The sequence below is a fragment of the Chiroxiphia lanceolata genome, chromosome 11 (genome assembly GCF_009829145.1).
Source record: "Chiroxiphia lanceolata isolate bChiLan1 chromosome 11, bChiLan1.pri, whole genome shotgun sequence".
Classification (NCBI taxonomy): domain Eukaryota; kingdom Metazoa; phylum Chordata; class Aves; order Passeriformes; family Pipridae; genus Chiroxiphia; species Chiroxiphia lanceolata.
In genome coordinates, this window is record NC_045647.1 from 11806963 (window position 1) to 11823211 (window position 16249).

At 40.8% G+C, this 16249-nt stretch overlaps 2 protein-coding genes across 6 annotated transcripts in view; one reads left to right on the forward strand and one right to left on the reverse strand.

Moving 5' to 3' along the window:
• MGLL (monoglyceride lipase) overlaps window positions 1-16249 on the reverse strand; it is a 107081-nt gene that overhangs the window by 85268 nt on the left and 5564 nt on the right. The window lies entirely within an intron of this gene.
• Window positions 1-16249, forward strand: part of KBTBD12 (kelch repeat and BTB domain containing 12) — a 41534-nt gene that overhangs the window by 7666 nt on the left and 17619 nt on the right. For both annotated transcript variants that reach the window (XM_032699592.1, XM_032699593.1), the window contains exons 2-4: window positions 907-2041; window positions 3007-3277; window positions 6397-6547. In XM_032699592.1, the coding sequence (XP_032555483.1) occupies window positions 972-2041; window positions 3007-3277; window positions 6397-6547 (1492 nt within the window). In that variant the 5' untranslated portion in view covers window positions 907-971. The remainder of the gene's footprint in view (window positions 1-906; window positions 2042-3006; window positions 3278-6396; window positions 6548-16249) is intronic.

The following is a 16249-nucleotide window of genomic DNA, read 5'->3' on the forward strand; positions in this document are numbered from 1 at the left end:
CCAAACCATTGTCTTGGCTCTCTCAGCTTGGAGCCTGGGGAGAAGCTACTGGTGATGTGAGGAGTGATTGGGACACAGACAAATCCATTGGTAAAGTGAGGCAGCAGCTTCCTGACTGCTTTGCAAGGCTGTAAGTACAGGGCTTTTGCATCAAAACTGTTCTGCAAACTGGTACCCAAGCCTGCTGTAAGGCAGAATATTAAATATCCACACATCCACTTACGGCTCTGTGAAGTGCCAGGGAACTGGGTGGTACTATTTATTTCCCACCTGCTTTGCAGAGGTGTAGATCACTGCGAAAAATAGAGAAACAAGTCTAATGTTTTTCCATTTTTTAATCTTGTCAAACCCTTTTCTGAAATCTCTGCTTAGACATAACTCCTAGTTTGAGAGATGCTGTGAACACTGAGAATGCCCCATTGCAGCAGTCTCACCCAAGGGCCTGTTGGAAACACGAGGTACTTTCAGCACTAAGCAAGGACTAATGTTCTTCAGGTGCCTAAGAGGCAAAACTTGAATAGCCAAGGGACTAATGGACTGATCTAGAGTTCATTAAAGTCAGGGGAAATCTTTCCCTCAATTTTAACAGGCTCTTGATCAGCAACAGTGAAAGGAGGGAGAAGGCAATTGAAAATGACTGCTTTGAAAGGAAGTCTATAATTGTCTTTAAATAATCACAAAACTTGGGGTTAGGTATTGAATACTGAAGGTCATTAGAAGTGTTGATTTTTCTTACTTTTTTTCTTGGAGGTATTGAACCTGAGACCTCACCATAATTTTACATACTTTTTGTGCATTTCTGATTTATATCACACCCTACAGAATGATTATCTTTAGATATTAACAGCAATATTCATTTGCCCAATAATTTGTTCCTATTGAACAGTGTTATGCTTCTATTTCTAGAAACATTCCCAATGAAGACCTTGAATTCTGAGGATATCTAAAGAGAGGAAGTTTGAAGGTCAACCATGGATCACAAGGCTGAGGAGAAGAGGAAGCAGCACCACAGCTTGACTTTATTAGAACAAGTAAAGAGAATGAAGGAATCAACACAAATAATTGATGTTGTGCTGGTTGCAGAAGGTGAGAAATTCCCCTGCCATAAGGTGGTGCTGGCTGCCTTCAGTCCCTATTTCAAGGCCATGTTCACCTGTGGCTTGGTTGAATGCACGCAGAGAGAGGTGGTGCTGTATGACATCTCCGCAGAGAGCGTGTCCACGATCCTCCACTACATGTACAGTGCGGATTTGCTCCTCACGAATCACAACGTGCAGACTGTCGCACTGGCCGCGTACTTCATGCAGATGGAAGACGTTTGCAACATGTGTCAGAAGTACATGATGGACCACATGGATGCTTCCAACTGTGTGGGCATCTACTACTTTGCGAACCACATCGGGGCAGAAGATTTGTGTGACCAAGCACGGAAATACCTGTATCAGCATTTTGCTGAGGTGAGCTTGCAGGAGGAAATACTAGAGATTGAATTCCAGCAGCTGATGGCTCTCATAAAGTCAGATGATCTGAATATTTCCAGGGAGGAGAGCATTCTGGACCTCGTCATTAGATGGGTCAAGCACAGCAGAAAGTCACGTTCGGAACACCTTATTGAGCTCCTCAAGCAAGTGAGACTGGTACTCATCAGCCCTTCCTTTCTTGTGGAAGCCCGGAAAAGGAACACAATGATTCTGTGCAATTCAGAATGCAATGACATGTTTGAGGAAGCACTGAAAACCATCAAACTATCCAGCCACCCTTCCCTCAGCCTGCGATATGGCATGGAAACCACTGATCTCTTGCTCTGCATCGGCAACAATTCTCTTGGTATTAGGTCCAGACATGGTAGTTATGCTGATGCCAGTTTTTGTTACGCTCCTGCAACACGGAAGACTTACTTCATTTCCTCTCCAAAGTATGGAGAGGGTTTAGGATGTGTTTGTACTGGTGTTGTCACTGAGAAAAATGATATCATTGTGGCAGGAGAGGCAAGCGCCGTCAAAATGTCTAGACAAAAGACCAGGAACATTGAAATTTATAGGTGTGTACCTTCTGCCAGAAAATCCCCGATTATTTAAAAATTTTAAATCTAAATAATGTTTCTGGGGGCAAAAAAAAAAAAAAAGTCCATTAGACAAAGCATTCTTTCCTTGAAGTTATTTTTCCCAGAGATTTTGATTACATTAATCAGTCTGTCACAGTTTATTTTCGTATCACTGAATTATATACATACAACCAAATCTTGATGCATTTTCTCCTGAAAGATGGAGGATTTATTCTTATGGATTTACTCTTTCTCTCTCTGTTTAAATGAGCTTGATTAGATCAATGCATGTGGATTTTATATTCTCCCTACTCAAATCTCAATATTTTCCAGGGATACTTCTTTTCTAGGTCGCTGTCAGGGGGAAATGAGGCAAGCAAATGACCCAATGAGTCCAGTAAGACAGAGAAAACTTAATTCTCTGTTAATGTTGATGATAGCACTTCATAGATTAAAGATAATGATTGATATCTCTAAACCCTCATTCTGTTTTTACTCATGTCTTTTTCAGATGCATCTATTTTAAAGAAAACCAGACATTTTCTGGATTAAAGATAAAACTTTAAAATGGTGGCAGCATTTTCAAATACAAATGCCTAAGTTTAAGGAAATAAATCCATACTGAGTCAGCTGAAGTAGCCTTATTTTCAGCAGAGTTGAGCTCTCTCTTACCACTAACTTCAGTGGAAATTGTGATTGAGCTCCACACGCAGAAATAAGGGGCTTCTTACCTTAATTAGGGTCAAATATCTTTGAAAGGACACCTACAGTTCCTCACACTAAAAATGCTTGATCTTGCTAACATTGGGCTCAATTTTATAACTTCTCTGTGAAGGAGAAAGCTCCTCTTGCCATTGTGATATTGTCTGAGCAAACACTGATGATTATGGGAGTAATGCTTCCAAACAAGCTGATGGGACTTTGGTGAACCAGGGCATTTACAACTCTGGATTTTCCTACAGATACCACCAGCGAGGAAACCAGTTTTGGCACAGCCTGTGCACCACTCAGCTCCGTGAGCTCTACGCACTGGGCACTGTCCACAACGACCTCTACGTAATAGGAGGGCAAATGAAAGTGAAAAATCAGTATCTGGTCACAAACTGTGTGGAGAAGTATTCCATGGAGCAAGGCACCTGGAGAGGCACAGCACCTCTCCCAATACCACTGGCATGCCATGTGGTGGTGACAGTGAAGAACAAGCTGTACGTGCTGGGTGGATGGACACCACAGGTTGAGAAATGTGCCTCTTTCTGTGTTTGGTTTGTGCACTAACAAGCAGCGTTGTGTCATTTTACAGTGCTTCTTGCATGGGAAAAGTACATCAGTGATAACAGAAGAATAAATTGTTCACATTCCTTTGGTCTTTTGTAGGAAAACCAAACAGGGTGAGGAAGAACAATATCCATCTGTGGCATCCTTGATGTAAACACCAACTTCAGGAAGGGCAGTTCTTTATTTGTAGAGATGTGTACAGTGAGCAAGAGTTTAAAATACATCTCCTGTGTCATCATGGATTCCAGCCTTTCCATTCCTTATTTATCATCTTCTTAATTTTTCCAGAAATCATAAATAATGGTATTTAATTATACAGGCACCTTTAACTGTGCCCTGTCTTCAAAAAGCATGTACACAGGTACACTTCAGGGACAGATTTACACATGACATTTAAAGTTCACCTCAATTTCTCAGGAAGCTTTCTTGGTTAACTAAAGTTAATTTATTTGATTTTAATTATATTACATTTTAAATGAAAAGTCAAAGCATTCTCTGGAAAACAGAGTCCTTTAACCAAACCATTAATTTGTTTCAGTTGTATTGCTTGGCCATGTAAAGTTTTTACAGGAATTTTCTGCAGGGCCACAGGTAACATGTTTGGTAGTACAGGGAATATACAGAACTGTGCTACAAGGAAGATGGATGTCAGGAGCAGTGCATGCCCTCTCCATTTGCTCCCAGTGCAAAAGATCTTTTTTAAGAGCATAGTCCATTTTTATTTACTGCTCGGTGCAGTTTAAATTTGAGAGTTCAGGATAAGGTCCCACAGTTACTTGACAATCTGTAATCCTCATTGCTGACAGCAATATGTTCAGACTGTCATCACAATTCAATGGATTGTATCCTCTTGAAATAAATTAAAGTATTTAAAAGAGAGATGCATTCAGCTAAGAAGAATTCCATCTCTTTGGATATTTTGAGTGCAGGAGTCCCCAGGGAGACAACAGAAAGATCAGAGAGTATTTCTGATACAGAAGCAACTGAGCAAGGGTATCTCACTATTTAAAGAATTAAAGTATGAAAACACTTAATGTAGAAATAGTCTGTCTGTAAAAAAACCAACTTGAACTGAAAGATATGTCATATAACAAAGATAGGTGTTGAAGTCAGACAACCAGCTTTGTTAAGCTTTTTTCCAGAACAGATTGTGAGAGGGGAAAGTGGCTTAGAAGCACAAGTCAGGAATATTGAGCCAAGAATGGTTTAAAAAAAACACCTAAATTGGATACCTGCCTACAAGTACTATCAGTAACAATGCATGGGAGTCTGAGTTTATATATAAATAGGTTTGAGATGAGCAAATTAACAGTAATTGATTAAAACCCACAGCTTTGCAAGATTAGGGCGTACCAGAACAAATGAGAATAAATTAGCTCAAGCTCTCAAAAAAGTGCTTTAAGACCAGCACTGCAGAGTGCTGAATTCTTCTGGTACTATATATCTTCCTCCTGTCAGATGCAGCGATTGTATATGTGGGGATACCACAGCTGCACTGGGAAAGCAAATGAGCTCTCCAAGGCAGGGGTTGTCCCTCTGTTTGAACAGCACTGAATGTTCTGTCGATCCCGAACAAACACTAACGATGCAGCATTGACAGAGTGCCCTGAGTGCACATGTCCATTACAGGACAGAGATAAATACATGTTCCCTTCCCTTTCAGGCTTTGTAATTGAAACAAGACAAGACAAAGTCAAGCCAGGACATCAAATGACAGCTTAGGAGGGCAAGGGCTCTGCTCACATTAGCACTGCTCTGCTCAGCTTTGGTCTGACCTCATTGGTGCCAGCAGAGTTAGAAACCCAAGCAACTCCAGTCTTGGTAACTGGGGGCTGTTAAAGCAGAAGGAAGCATTTGGAGAGGCTGAGAGGAAGGTTCCAGACCCTTGAGACACAGAGAAGGGCTGCTGAAAGTTATGTTTTCTGTATGTAAAGAGCACAGGGTGCACTCTGAGGCATTACCACAAAAAATGAGGTTGGACATGAATTTACAGCATGTCAAATGGTGCCTGCTCCTAAGTATATGCTTAGCCTGTGTGGAAAACACACAGCTTACCCCCCTTTCAGTGAATAAATTAGTGTTTCACACTTACCATGGAGAATGAACATGCCCTGGGCACTTACAGAGAGTAACCAAGGGCCTATATATTTACTTTATAGCTTGTCTCCTACTATCCTGTCCATGGCATTAGTGTTGGAAAGGTCTTTTGGGAAAGAAAAATAAGAAGAAAAATGGGAACACATATAACACCATCACAAGCAAGCAAAAGTAGTTCTCTCCTTCTCACTCTCTCTATGTGAAAACTTTCAACCCAAAATATTTCTGGATCCTCCCCCCACATCCCACTGCTTACATTCAAGGGTGTTGTACCCAGAAAACATAATCTGAGTTCCCTGCATCGTATGAGACAGGCAGAGAAGGGGGAAGAAGATTGCAGAGAAGGGGGAAGAAGATTACAGAGAACAAGAGGAGTAGGAGTGAATATAAAAGAAGTATTATGGCAGCAAAGATATTGCAGGGGGTTAGGAGTTTATTATGAAAACCATCAAAGTTACAGTAGTTGAACAACATTACAGTGATGAGACTGACTAAATAAACATGCAAATGTTTATTAGAATAAGTTATGTGTCTATATAGGCCTGAAAAAGGCCAGAAAAGTACCTCACTGAGACTCATGGTATGGTCTGAATAACAGTGGGAATAGATTTCAACATTCAGCAAGGAAAAAAAAAGACAGATTGACTGGTTTTCCCTCATTATTATTAAGACTGTACAGCAGCCTTGTGAAAGGGGTACGTTCTTCCAGAGCTGGGACCATGAATGTATTGTTATTACCCAAATCCTCCACTTTATGGCTGCAGAATATAGATGCCCACTTATTCCTTTGCCTTCTACAGAGGACTCCCAGCCACAAGCCACGGGTGCTGTTAAACCCTGGGGAGTACAATCCCCTGCGGCTGTAATTGATGTGTTTATGCTATTTATCTGCCGAGCTGTCTGCCGTGATTAATTGCATGCAGGCATGTGCAGAGGGCTCCAAATGTTGTATTATTATATGGCTGTCATATTTCATACAGATGGATCTGCCTGACGATGAGCCGGATCGATTAAGTAACAGAACGTTTCGGTACGACCCGGGCCAAGACAAATGGACAGAAGGAGCTCCAATGAAGTACTCAAAGTACCGCTTCAGCACAGCCGTAGTCAGCGGGGAGATTTATGTCTTGGGTAAGAGGAAACAGATTTTTAACAGATAGCACCATGACTTTTTCTTCTTTCCAGCAGTTTGCCTCTGTGAAGTGAAATATCTCACCCTTTGTTATGTGCTGTAGGACAAAGTACGCTGGACTAAATGGGTGGTATTTTTCTAAAGTTGTCTGTTCCCCTCGTTATTTCTTCCTTCCTTGATTTAGGTAGATTAAATTAAGTGAACGTTCAGTGTTCTGGATAAATGAAACAAAGATACTCCACTTTTTAAGCTACTTTTCTTTAGGGTATCAGTGCGTTTTATAAATAGCAATGAATTTTAAAAGGAGAGTAGAGAAGCCTTGTAAGGACCATTTCACAAGTGAGCACTGATCAGCTAAGGAAAGTACACAGCACCATGAAAGAATGGCATAAGGATAAAAAAAATTTGGATCTCTAAGTCAAAACCAACATTATTTCTATATCCTGATAAAACTCAACGAATCTTTCTTTTCCACCCACCTCAACACAGTGCATTCTTTTGAAAACTTAAATCTCTCATTTTGTCATTTTTTTACTGAATCTTTTCAATTTTTTTGTTTCAAAACAGAATTTCGACCAAAAGAATTGATTTGTGTGAAAAAGTTCAACAATCTCCTACCCCAAAATCTTTTGTCCCAAATGATTCCCACCCATGTTCCTCAGTTCTGCAGTAAATCCATAAAAGGACCCTTTTCCCAAAGACCATTCTTCATGGTCCCATCCCAGCCTATGTACAGGCTAACAGAGAGAACATCACCTGTTTCTGAACACTGGCAAACAGCTCAGAAGGTGGCAAGCAAGGGATTTTTCTGAAGAGAAAACAAAGATAAAAGCCAGGGAAAGACAGTTATAGAAGAAAGGCATTGCAGATACTAGGAAAAAGTTAAAAGGGGCATCTTAGAAGGGGAATAGGAGTCAGAGAGGTGTCCAAGTAACAGAGAGAAGTATTACAGGCAGATGTGTGACTGGAAAGTTCTTGGAGAAGTGAGGGAAAAACTCATACAGCCAAGTAATCCACAAGTGGGCTGTGAGTGATTCACACCCTTCCGTGCTCCTGTGGTCTCATGGGCAGCATCGCACATGAAGAAGGCAGCAATCTCATCAGTACCTTGGGACATTTCAATCCCTTCAACTTCAAACTATTCCTGCTTGCAAGCTTATCAAAGTGAACAAAAAATACAGTCTTATCAACATAATACACCTCCTGCATCGGGGTGTTCTGTTTTTGTCTGGGTTGTTATATAATGTGGATAAAGCAGAGCTTGTTCCCTGCATGTCATACAGAAAGTGTTTTCCAGGGGGTGTATGTAAGAAAAGCATCTTTGAAGTAGAAGAATAAAGTGCCTTTAGTGCTGCATCTGTCTTCTTTTAGAGAAACTTCTTTCTCTTAAGTGGCTTGAGAGAGGCCCATAGTCACAACCAGCAGGAAGGGTGAAAGGAGCCCATATGGAAAAGAGAGTTTTGCAACCAGAAAATCATATCATTATTGTCAAAGGTTAGTGATAGAGAATGTCAGTGTGCTGTTAAATAATAAGAGTGTTGGCTGCCCAGGTTCAAAGGTGCTTCAGAAATGTGAAAACTCCATCCTTTGTAAAAGGTTAAATATATATAATTATTTATACTGACATTGATGCTCTAATGGGGCAGAAGAAGCAGCTGGAATAGTTGGGAAGAGAAAGGCTGCATTCATGCATTTCAGTAAGACAGTGCTCCAAGATCAAGACCTTGAACACTGTGATGACACAAGAGAGTCAGGGAGCAAAAAAAGGAGCCGCCTTGGGATGCATGTGATAAAACAAATTGACAGTCTTCTTCACAGCAAGCCTGACACTGAGACAAGGAAAAGGAGTGGCTAATAGGGAAAACTGCATCCATTTTCTTCTCTCAAATCTCACAAAGCAAGAAGCATATCTGAACAATTACAGTAATGAAATGTACAGATTAAACACAAAGCACAGCATTAAATCTGAAAAGTGCCTGTTTAAATGGCATTGAGGCAAGTTCATGGTCTCACAGACCTGCAGAAGCATTTTGCTAATGTTAAAAAAATTAAAAGCTTTGTTTTTGTATCTATAGCTGGCAGTGTTGCTGTATTCAGGGAGCTGAACACTGACTTGAATTCTTTCTTACATGCTAGCCAATACCAATAATTTTTGTGTATGTGTGAGAGAATCTTTGCTAACAATCAAATCTGCACATGGGCTGTAACAGGCTCTCAATCTGTCTCCATCACTTTGTTGGTTCACATACCTTCCCATGGCACTCCTTATTCCAGCCTATTCCTAAGGGAACCAACGCACTTAATGCTGAGATTAACGGTTTGCTGCAGTGGACCCTTCACTCTTGCCACTAAATCTAGTTAAGCACTCATAAAGGCAATGTTTGTTCTCAGTTTTGACAGTGTAAATCTGGGGTAATTTCACTGTAATGGACAAACTTGCTTGTGATTTATACCAAGGGTAACTAAGCTCACACGCTGCTCCAGGGAGCAGATTTTTGAGAAAGATTGGGCTATTTTTACCATTACATTTCTGAGCCTGCCTCCCTTCTGATGCTCCATCTTCTCAAGGTGTAACTGCAGCATGTGCAGACACGAATGAGTTACCATCAGGTAGCAGGAATATCAGTTGCAGAGAAGACATTTTGACCTAGGTCTGGGCTGCTTTTGCAAACTCCTGATTGCCTGTTTTCACAGACCTCGTGAGGACTTCAACATCCATCAATCTGCAAAATTTAGTTGAAACTGGGCAACTGGCACAAAAGCTATGAAAGGCAAAGAAACTAATGTAAGTCCAGATAGAGAACACACCTGTAGTGAGGGTAATTGCATAAGTCTTGTTTTCTTAGGAAATCAAATAATATTACAACTACATTTTTAATTGAAAAACATGCCTGACACTGAGCCAAAAATGATTTGTCAACAAATTCTGTCTTTGAATATTCTGATTTAAATCCATCTCTAAGAGTATGGGTGGAAATGGAGATTTATCTGTTAAAATTAAGAAGACAATGTAGTTGGTAAATGTTAACCATCATGATCTGAAAACTCTGTGGAAGACATTAAAGCATTTTCCAAGGCCTCTCAAAATGATGGAGCAATTTCCAAACAAACTCTGTTTGGAAACACTGATACAGTCATGACATTGACATCTTACTCTGCTGCTATCACACATGGCCTCATATCCAGCTGTAAACTCACACTTGCCAACTGTAATTAGAACCTCACACAGAAAAGCAGCATTCCACAGTTTATCCATGGTGACAAGTTCTTGTTACCCTGTGAGTTGTCAGGCTGCTGGGCTGTCAGGTGGGTCCAGTTTTCCTTTGGAAAGAATTGTGATGGTAACCCCGGCCAGGTGAATGGGAGATTCATGACATTGAAAGAAAGACAGTGAAAATGTTCTTACTCTGGCTGATGTGGTACTTGATCATGCAGATGACATTCAGGAGAGAATGGAAATGGAAAGAACAGAGGTTGACAGTGACAGAGCAAAGAATAGCAACTGTCATGAGGGCAGTAAAAGCATAGCAGGCTCCTCAAAGCTGTGGATCCCTTGGACATCACCCTGCTTCATAAAGGGTGTCGAGCACTCTGGGAGTCTGGAAGGATGCTGTCAAGGGTGATTTGTGCAAAAAGACACATTCTGAAGAGGAGAGGTTGTTCTCATGTAGTGGCTCAGAGATGTCTATACTCAGGCATAATGACTAAGCTTTTGTGCTCTAGATGAGAGGGATACTTTTGTGGAGTCTCTACCACTGCTATTGATCCCCCTCCTTGCTCCAAATGGGGGTTCCCCATGGTGAAGTCTGTGTGCACAGAACTTGAACATCTAACGTCCCCACTGAGGGGACACTCAGTGAAGGGGCCATTCAGAAGCATAGAATGGCATCCCCACAAGCATCCCCCACTTCTCATATCATACTTGTTCCTCACAGGGTGCACTGTCTCCACAGGCCTCCTGCAGTCTGCACCCAGCTAAGAAGATCCACTGGGGGCTGCTGGGGACAGAGGGAGGAAAGGGAGAGAGGCTAAAAGGAAACAGGTAAAAGGGTAGAACTGAGATATCTTCAGTATGTCTTCAGGACCAAGCCCTGCTTCCCAGAAATAAAAACATGAAATAAAGAAATAGCTCTAGCTGGGTATATAAAGCAGTGTTGCAGAGAGATGAGAATTTTTTCCAACAAGTCTTGAAAATGAAGTTGTTAAGTGATGTAAGTGTGTCAGCTCTTTCCAGCAGGATCTCTGTCTTTCTATATAACTTATACAGGTGTCAACACATTGAGGACTCTAGAGCAGAAACAAAAAATCACTGCAGAGAAAGTTGATCCTCTCTAATATCCCTGATGTATGAAAGTAATTTCTATCATAAATATGAAGCAGAAAGAAGATACGTAATGCTAGGTTTGAATAAGGTGCAGTAGCAGTTTCTTTGACAGACAAGTCCAATTTTTGCATGCATGCAGGTGTAAATCTGTACTAAGTAGTCTGCTAATGTCAACTGTGTTGTGTCAGGCTCATTTTATTCTAACTCAGATCAGAACCTGATGCTTAGCCTTTGAAGTGTTAATTTCTGAGAAGTCCTATTGGCGCAGAACAGAGAGTATGTAGTCACTGTCCAAAACCTCTTCCCAGCCTAATTGCAGCTCCAGCATGTAAAACCCTAATGACTTAAATGGAATTATTCCAGAGTCACACTGATGGAGGGAAAATGAGAGATAGATTAGAGTTTTTGGTCTGAGTAATAGCATTGTTCAGGAACCTGCACCGTGTGTCTTAATCAGCAGTCCTGCAATGTAATTGTCTGTTTGTTGTGTAATGTTCCTAGAGAATCTCATGCTATTTATACACCATACATAATCCTCATAAGTAAATGAACAGCATTTCCTAAGCCTCAAAATCCTTTCTCCTATTCATCTCATTTGACTGGTCTCAGCTCTTTCTCTCCATATTTTCCCAGGAACATAACTATATTCGTCGGAAAGCCCAAGAAAGAGCAGTATTGTGTTCTTAATGACAGAGGCAATTGAGACACTTTTGGAAGAAAACCAGATGGGAGGGCTTTATTTAAGGTCATGCATTTTAATCTCTTGCTTAAAAAAAATATCCTTTCCAGCTAAGTCTCTGAAAACTTATCACAGCCAACATACAAATTAGGAAAATTTATCCAAATGAATCTATCTGAATGCCATATTCATTACTTTATGTTAAAACACACTCAGTAGAACTACTGTCTCTGAAATACAGGTCACTGGTAAAAGATGTTGTATCACCATGACATCCTTAACCATATGTTGCTTTTATCATTATATAATTTCTACCTTATAAATAAGAATGTATAGAAGGATTTAAATGAGAAATCCTATTAGGGAAGCTTTAGAAACCAAAGAATTTTCAGTTATCCTCCTCAGCCTGGCATCCCACCTCTTACAACTTGGGTTTTTTTCTCCCTGAGTTCTTGTTCTGAGCTTCTTTCAAAAATTTTAAGCAGTCACATGAAGTTCAATTAAATACTGAATGCCTCAATCATAAAATGCTTATTTGAATATGTACTTTGGGGTTTCTCTGGAAAAGAAAGTGTGTGTGGGAGGGGCTGGAAGGAGACATTTTAGCTTTCATGCTTGAGTATTAACTGTGCATTTGAATAACAACTTCTTCTAAAATAAACCTGTCTATTTATAAATATACTTTGGGCTTGTGACAAGTAACAGCTTATGGGCCTGATTCTGCTCTGTTATACCTGTGCAACAGCCTCCTTAGTGTGCAGGGAGGAACAAAAACAGGCAAAAAATTGGTCTGATAGAATAGATCAGAAATGCTCTCTACACCCTTTGGGATTATCAAAAGAAATCAGAAAAAGGCAATTCATGAGAAATGGAGCTGGATCCGAAACACTGACCATGTTTAGGAAGACAATCATCTGGGTTTTTTTCAGCCCTGCTTCTAATCAATCTTTTGCCCTCACGTCTTCTACAAGCTACATTACCTCATCTGCTGTGCTCTGGGTTAGTAAAGAATGACAGTGCTCCCCCGTTTCATCTTTGGATGTGCCTGCCAGGGCTTTATGGCTCCCTCATTTCTCTGAGAAACCAGCTATGCAGCCCTGCTTTGCAGAGAGAGAGAAAGAGAAACGTAACTGCTGAGACTCAGCTTGAGTGCTGTTAATGAAGGGAAACGTTACCTAAGAGATTAGCGCTATTAAATCCATTGTGCATTCCAGAGATCGATTTAATAGTGAATTATTTTACAGGAGGCAAAGTTGGATTTCATTTGCTTGTTGGAGAATTACTCCTTTTCGGTTTTTTTTTTTTTTTACCCATTCCCCAGGTTCCTTTGATAAAAATTCAGAGACAGTAGTAAGAACACACATTCCTTTTTATTATGATCTGAGGACTTGACTATATGATACAGAATAACAATGTCAGTGCCCCGAGGGCACTAATAGGTCTTGATCATCTTGATCAGCATCACCTGGGGCCTCCACCCAAGCCCTCTGCCCATAGGTCCAGGAGCACCATTTAAACACAGGCCTGGGAAGTCACTCCTTCCTTGTAACCTTGTCTGTGCCTGGCAGCTGCTGGTGGGACCTTCTGCAATTGCCTGTCCCTGGTCCTGTGGAGCTGTGCCCTGATGGTGAGCTTGTTACCTGGGTCACCTTCCTTTTGAAAACAGCTTTGCTCTAGTTGTTCCCTCATATATTGCTCTGGCTGAGAAACTACTTTATGTCTAACTTCAGGTGCCTGTTAGTCGGGGAACCAAATAAAGTGGTATGAAATCTGCTGCCAAGTCTCAATGGAGAGCTCTTTCCAGTTCTATCTGGACCCCAAACCACCTTGTTAGGTGTACTTTTGGTCAGCTGTTCTGTCTATGCAAAGAGCAATCTAGACTTGGAGCTGTGTGGTTTTCCTGTAGGAAAGAAAATTATCCTTGTTACACCCAGCTGACTGGGAAATTTAATTGCAAAAGGGTTTGGTTTGGATGTGCCTTAGAAGTGCAATTGCTCTGTGTCAGTGCCTGCTTTTACAAGTATCAGTGACATGGGTGAAGTGACTGGGTGCACATAGGTAGGAATGTTCCCTGTAACTCAACTGCATGTCAGGCTCACTCCTATAGAAATATTGCCTTTGCACCTGCTGAACTAATCATTACCAGTGACTCTTTACCACTTCACCATCCTTTATGGACATTTCCCCTTAAGTGCTGGAAGGGTGTGCTGTTATTAGAGCTGATGTGGCTCAAATTGCATTTGGTCTTCTCAGACGAGCACGGGGCCAGGGAGGCAGCTGACCTGAGCCAAAGCTGTGTGCTTTGCCTTCAGCCAGCTACGAGCAGTGTGTGGGCAGAGCACAGCACAGAACTGTGCCTCATTGAGATTCTGAAGATGTACTAATCACATCACCTACCCCGCCTTGCCTTCCTGCATCAAAGACTTGTCTTCTCAATCCTGATTTCTTAATAAAGATCATGTATTTTTATTTATATATTTATTTTACTAATGGAGCTTCATGTTAAATTTAAAGTCCATTAGAATCACTGCTTACAGAGTGCCCTTGAAAGTATGTTTGATTGCAGACTCATCCAAGCGTGGTATAGAAAGCTCTCAAGCATTAATGGATTTGGGAACACAAAGGTGGCTTCACTGGCTTTTTTAGTCCTTCAGTGGCATCTGAAATATCTCCTAGGGAAAATACGTAATGTAAAAAGCCTAAAGTGTTGAAAGGGTGCATTTGGAAGGGACAGGAGGAGAAGTCTGAGCTCTGTGATTCAATCCTCTTGTGTGATCAATGTGAAAATGACAAAAATGTTCGAAACTCCAAGTGAGAAATCCATCTCCCCTGCACAAAAAACAAGCACAAGGGCTTTATGCAGGGAGCTAAGCCAGGTGGAGTTGAATTCACCTGCTCTGTTTGTGAATGTGGGTTAATGAAGGACCCTCCCCAGCATAAATTCCACACCATGGGCATGGAAATAGCCACTGCTGCCCTTGGCACACCTGCTGGGGCTCTCAGGAGGCTGTGACCACAGCAGGTGTGTTTTAATGACCCCATCTATAGCTCTGGGTGGTTTAAGGTACAATTGCAAGTACACCATGCACTGTTGACAGGTCACTTGGTACAAGAGTCTTCCTCAGATGACCTAAGCACCTCTGTCCTCTTTCTGCACCCTGCCTTAGCTTCCTAAAGCTTATCCCTGTTTCATGTAGAGGTTCCTGTAGGAGTATGAGCTCAGTTGTTCTGCTGCTTTACCCAGAGAATATGAGATAAAGACAATCTTAGTGGTCTTAACTGTAATTCCCTATGTCTCCACTTGCCCTCCTAATGGTTTCCTAAATCTAAATGAAGAAGCCTGTGGGACAGGGTTATCTGCAGTCTTCAGTGATGGATCAGAAAGTGGCCTGAGTTGTCTGACACAGAAAGCTTTTTTTTTCTGCCAATTTAAATTCTACATTGTACATGATGAATGGCCTGGTAAAAGTGATATTCCTCCAGTTGGTTGTCGATGTGAATTGATTTAAATTTGAGATTTTTTTTTTTTTCTGATTTGTGTATTAATTTCTTTGGAAAGAGTCCTGAGACATCAGACTCCATAGAGGAAAAACTATATTGTTTCAGAGGAGCATTTCTTAGCTTGTGCATCTGGGAACACAGCAAAACAGAGCTCATAGAGCCTAATATCCTCAGATTCCTTGTGAACAATATTTTAATGTTAGAATTGCTTTAGGAGAGGAGGTTGAAGTTCTTGATTTCTTGTTTTTCAGAATGCTCTTTTTCTAAGCTTGAAAATTAAACTTTATTCTGCTCTGATTTTTCCTTTTTTTTTTTTTTCTGAGAACTTAGCTTTGCCCTTGTAAATTGAATATAAGATTTGATTTAGCTGAAATAGCTGTGCAGGGTTTACATAAAGGGAAGATATTTTGTATATTCAGGGCTGTCTCTGATAATGACGGGATTAAAGGAGGTTAAATATAAGTTGCTTAAACTATCCAATGAAGGTTTCATAAGTGCTTGAGAATAGGGTAGCTCTGAAATTTTTTTAAAAGATGCTTTAATAGGCCCTTGAAAATTACTTTCCTAATAGCTATATATGAAAAATGTTTGCTGATGGCTCCCCTGGACTGGCAGCTGAATGTCTTCATTTACAGGTAACGGTTGGGATTTTTTTTTTTTTTTTTGCAAAAAGCCACTGACTGCTGTATCAGTTTTGTACCTGATTATTTGTGTTCTTTCTGAAGTTAGCTTGCCCTATAGTTACTCTATTTAGAAAATTACAATAAAAATACATGAAGAAATAAGCAGCTATTATCGCCCTAGAAGAGTTCTGGGCTATTTTGTTCACCTTCCCCTCCCAGCTGAAATATTGAGGCAATCAGCAGAGCTATTGTTTTTTGACACGCTGCATGCATTCCCTAACTGGTGCCATTCATTCCTTTGATTGAACAAGAAGCTCTTTCATTTTTCAAATGAAGACTTTTCTTGTGGCTGAGTGCATATTCTTCAGTGGGGTACAGTAACACCTGGGCTAATTTTAAAAAACCCAGCTTGATAATCAGCAGCAATCTGGTTTTGGTACCACAAAGCTGTCTTTTGAAGGGGTCAAATTAGCCTGTGGGGAGCTTTAATACTATTAGTTCCCAGTTAAAACTGCCTTGAGAATCTCTCTCTGCGTTACACTGCACTCTGTGGACTGTACATGCCCTGGTAGCA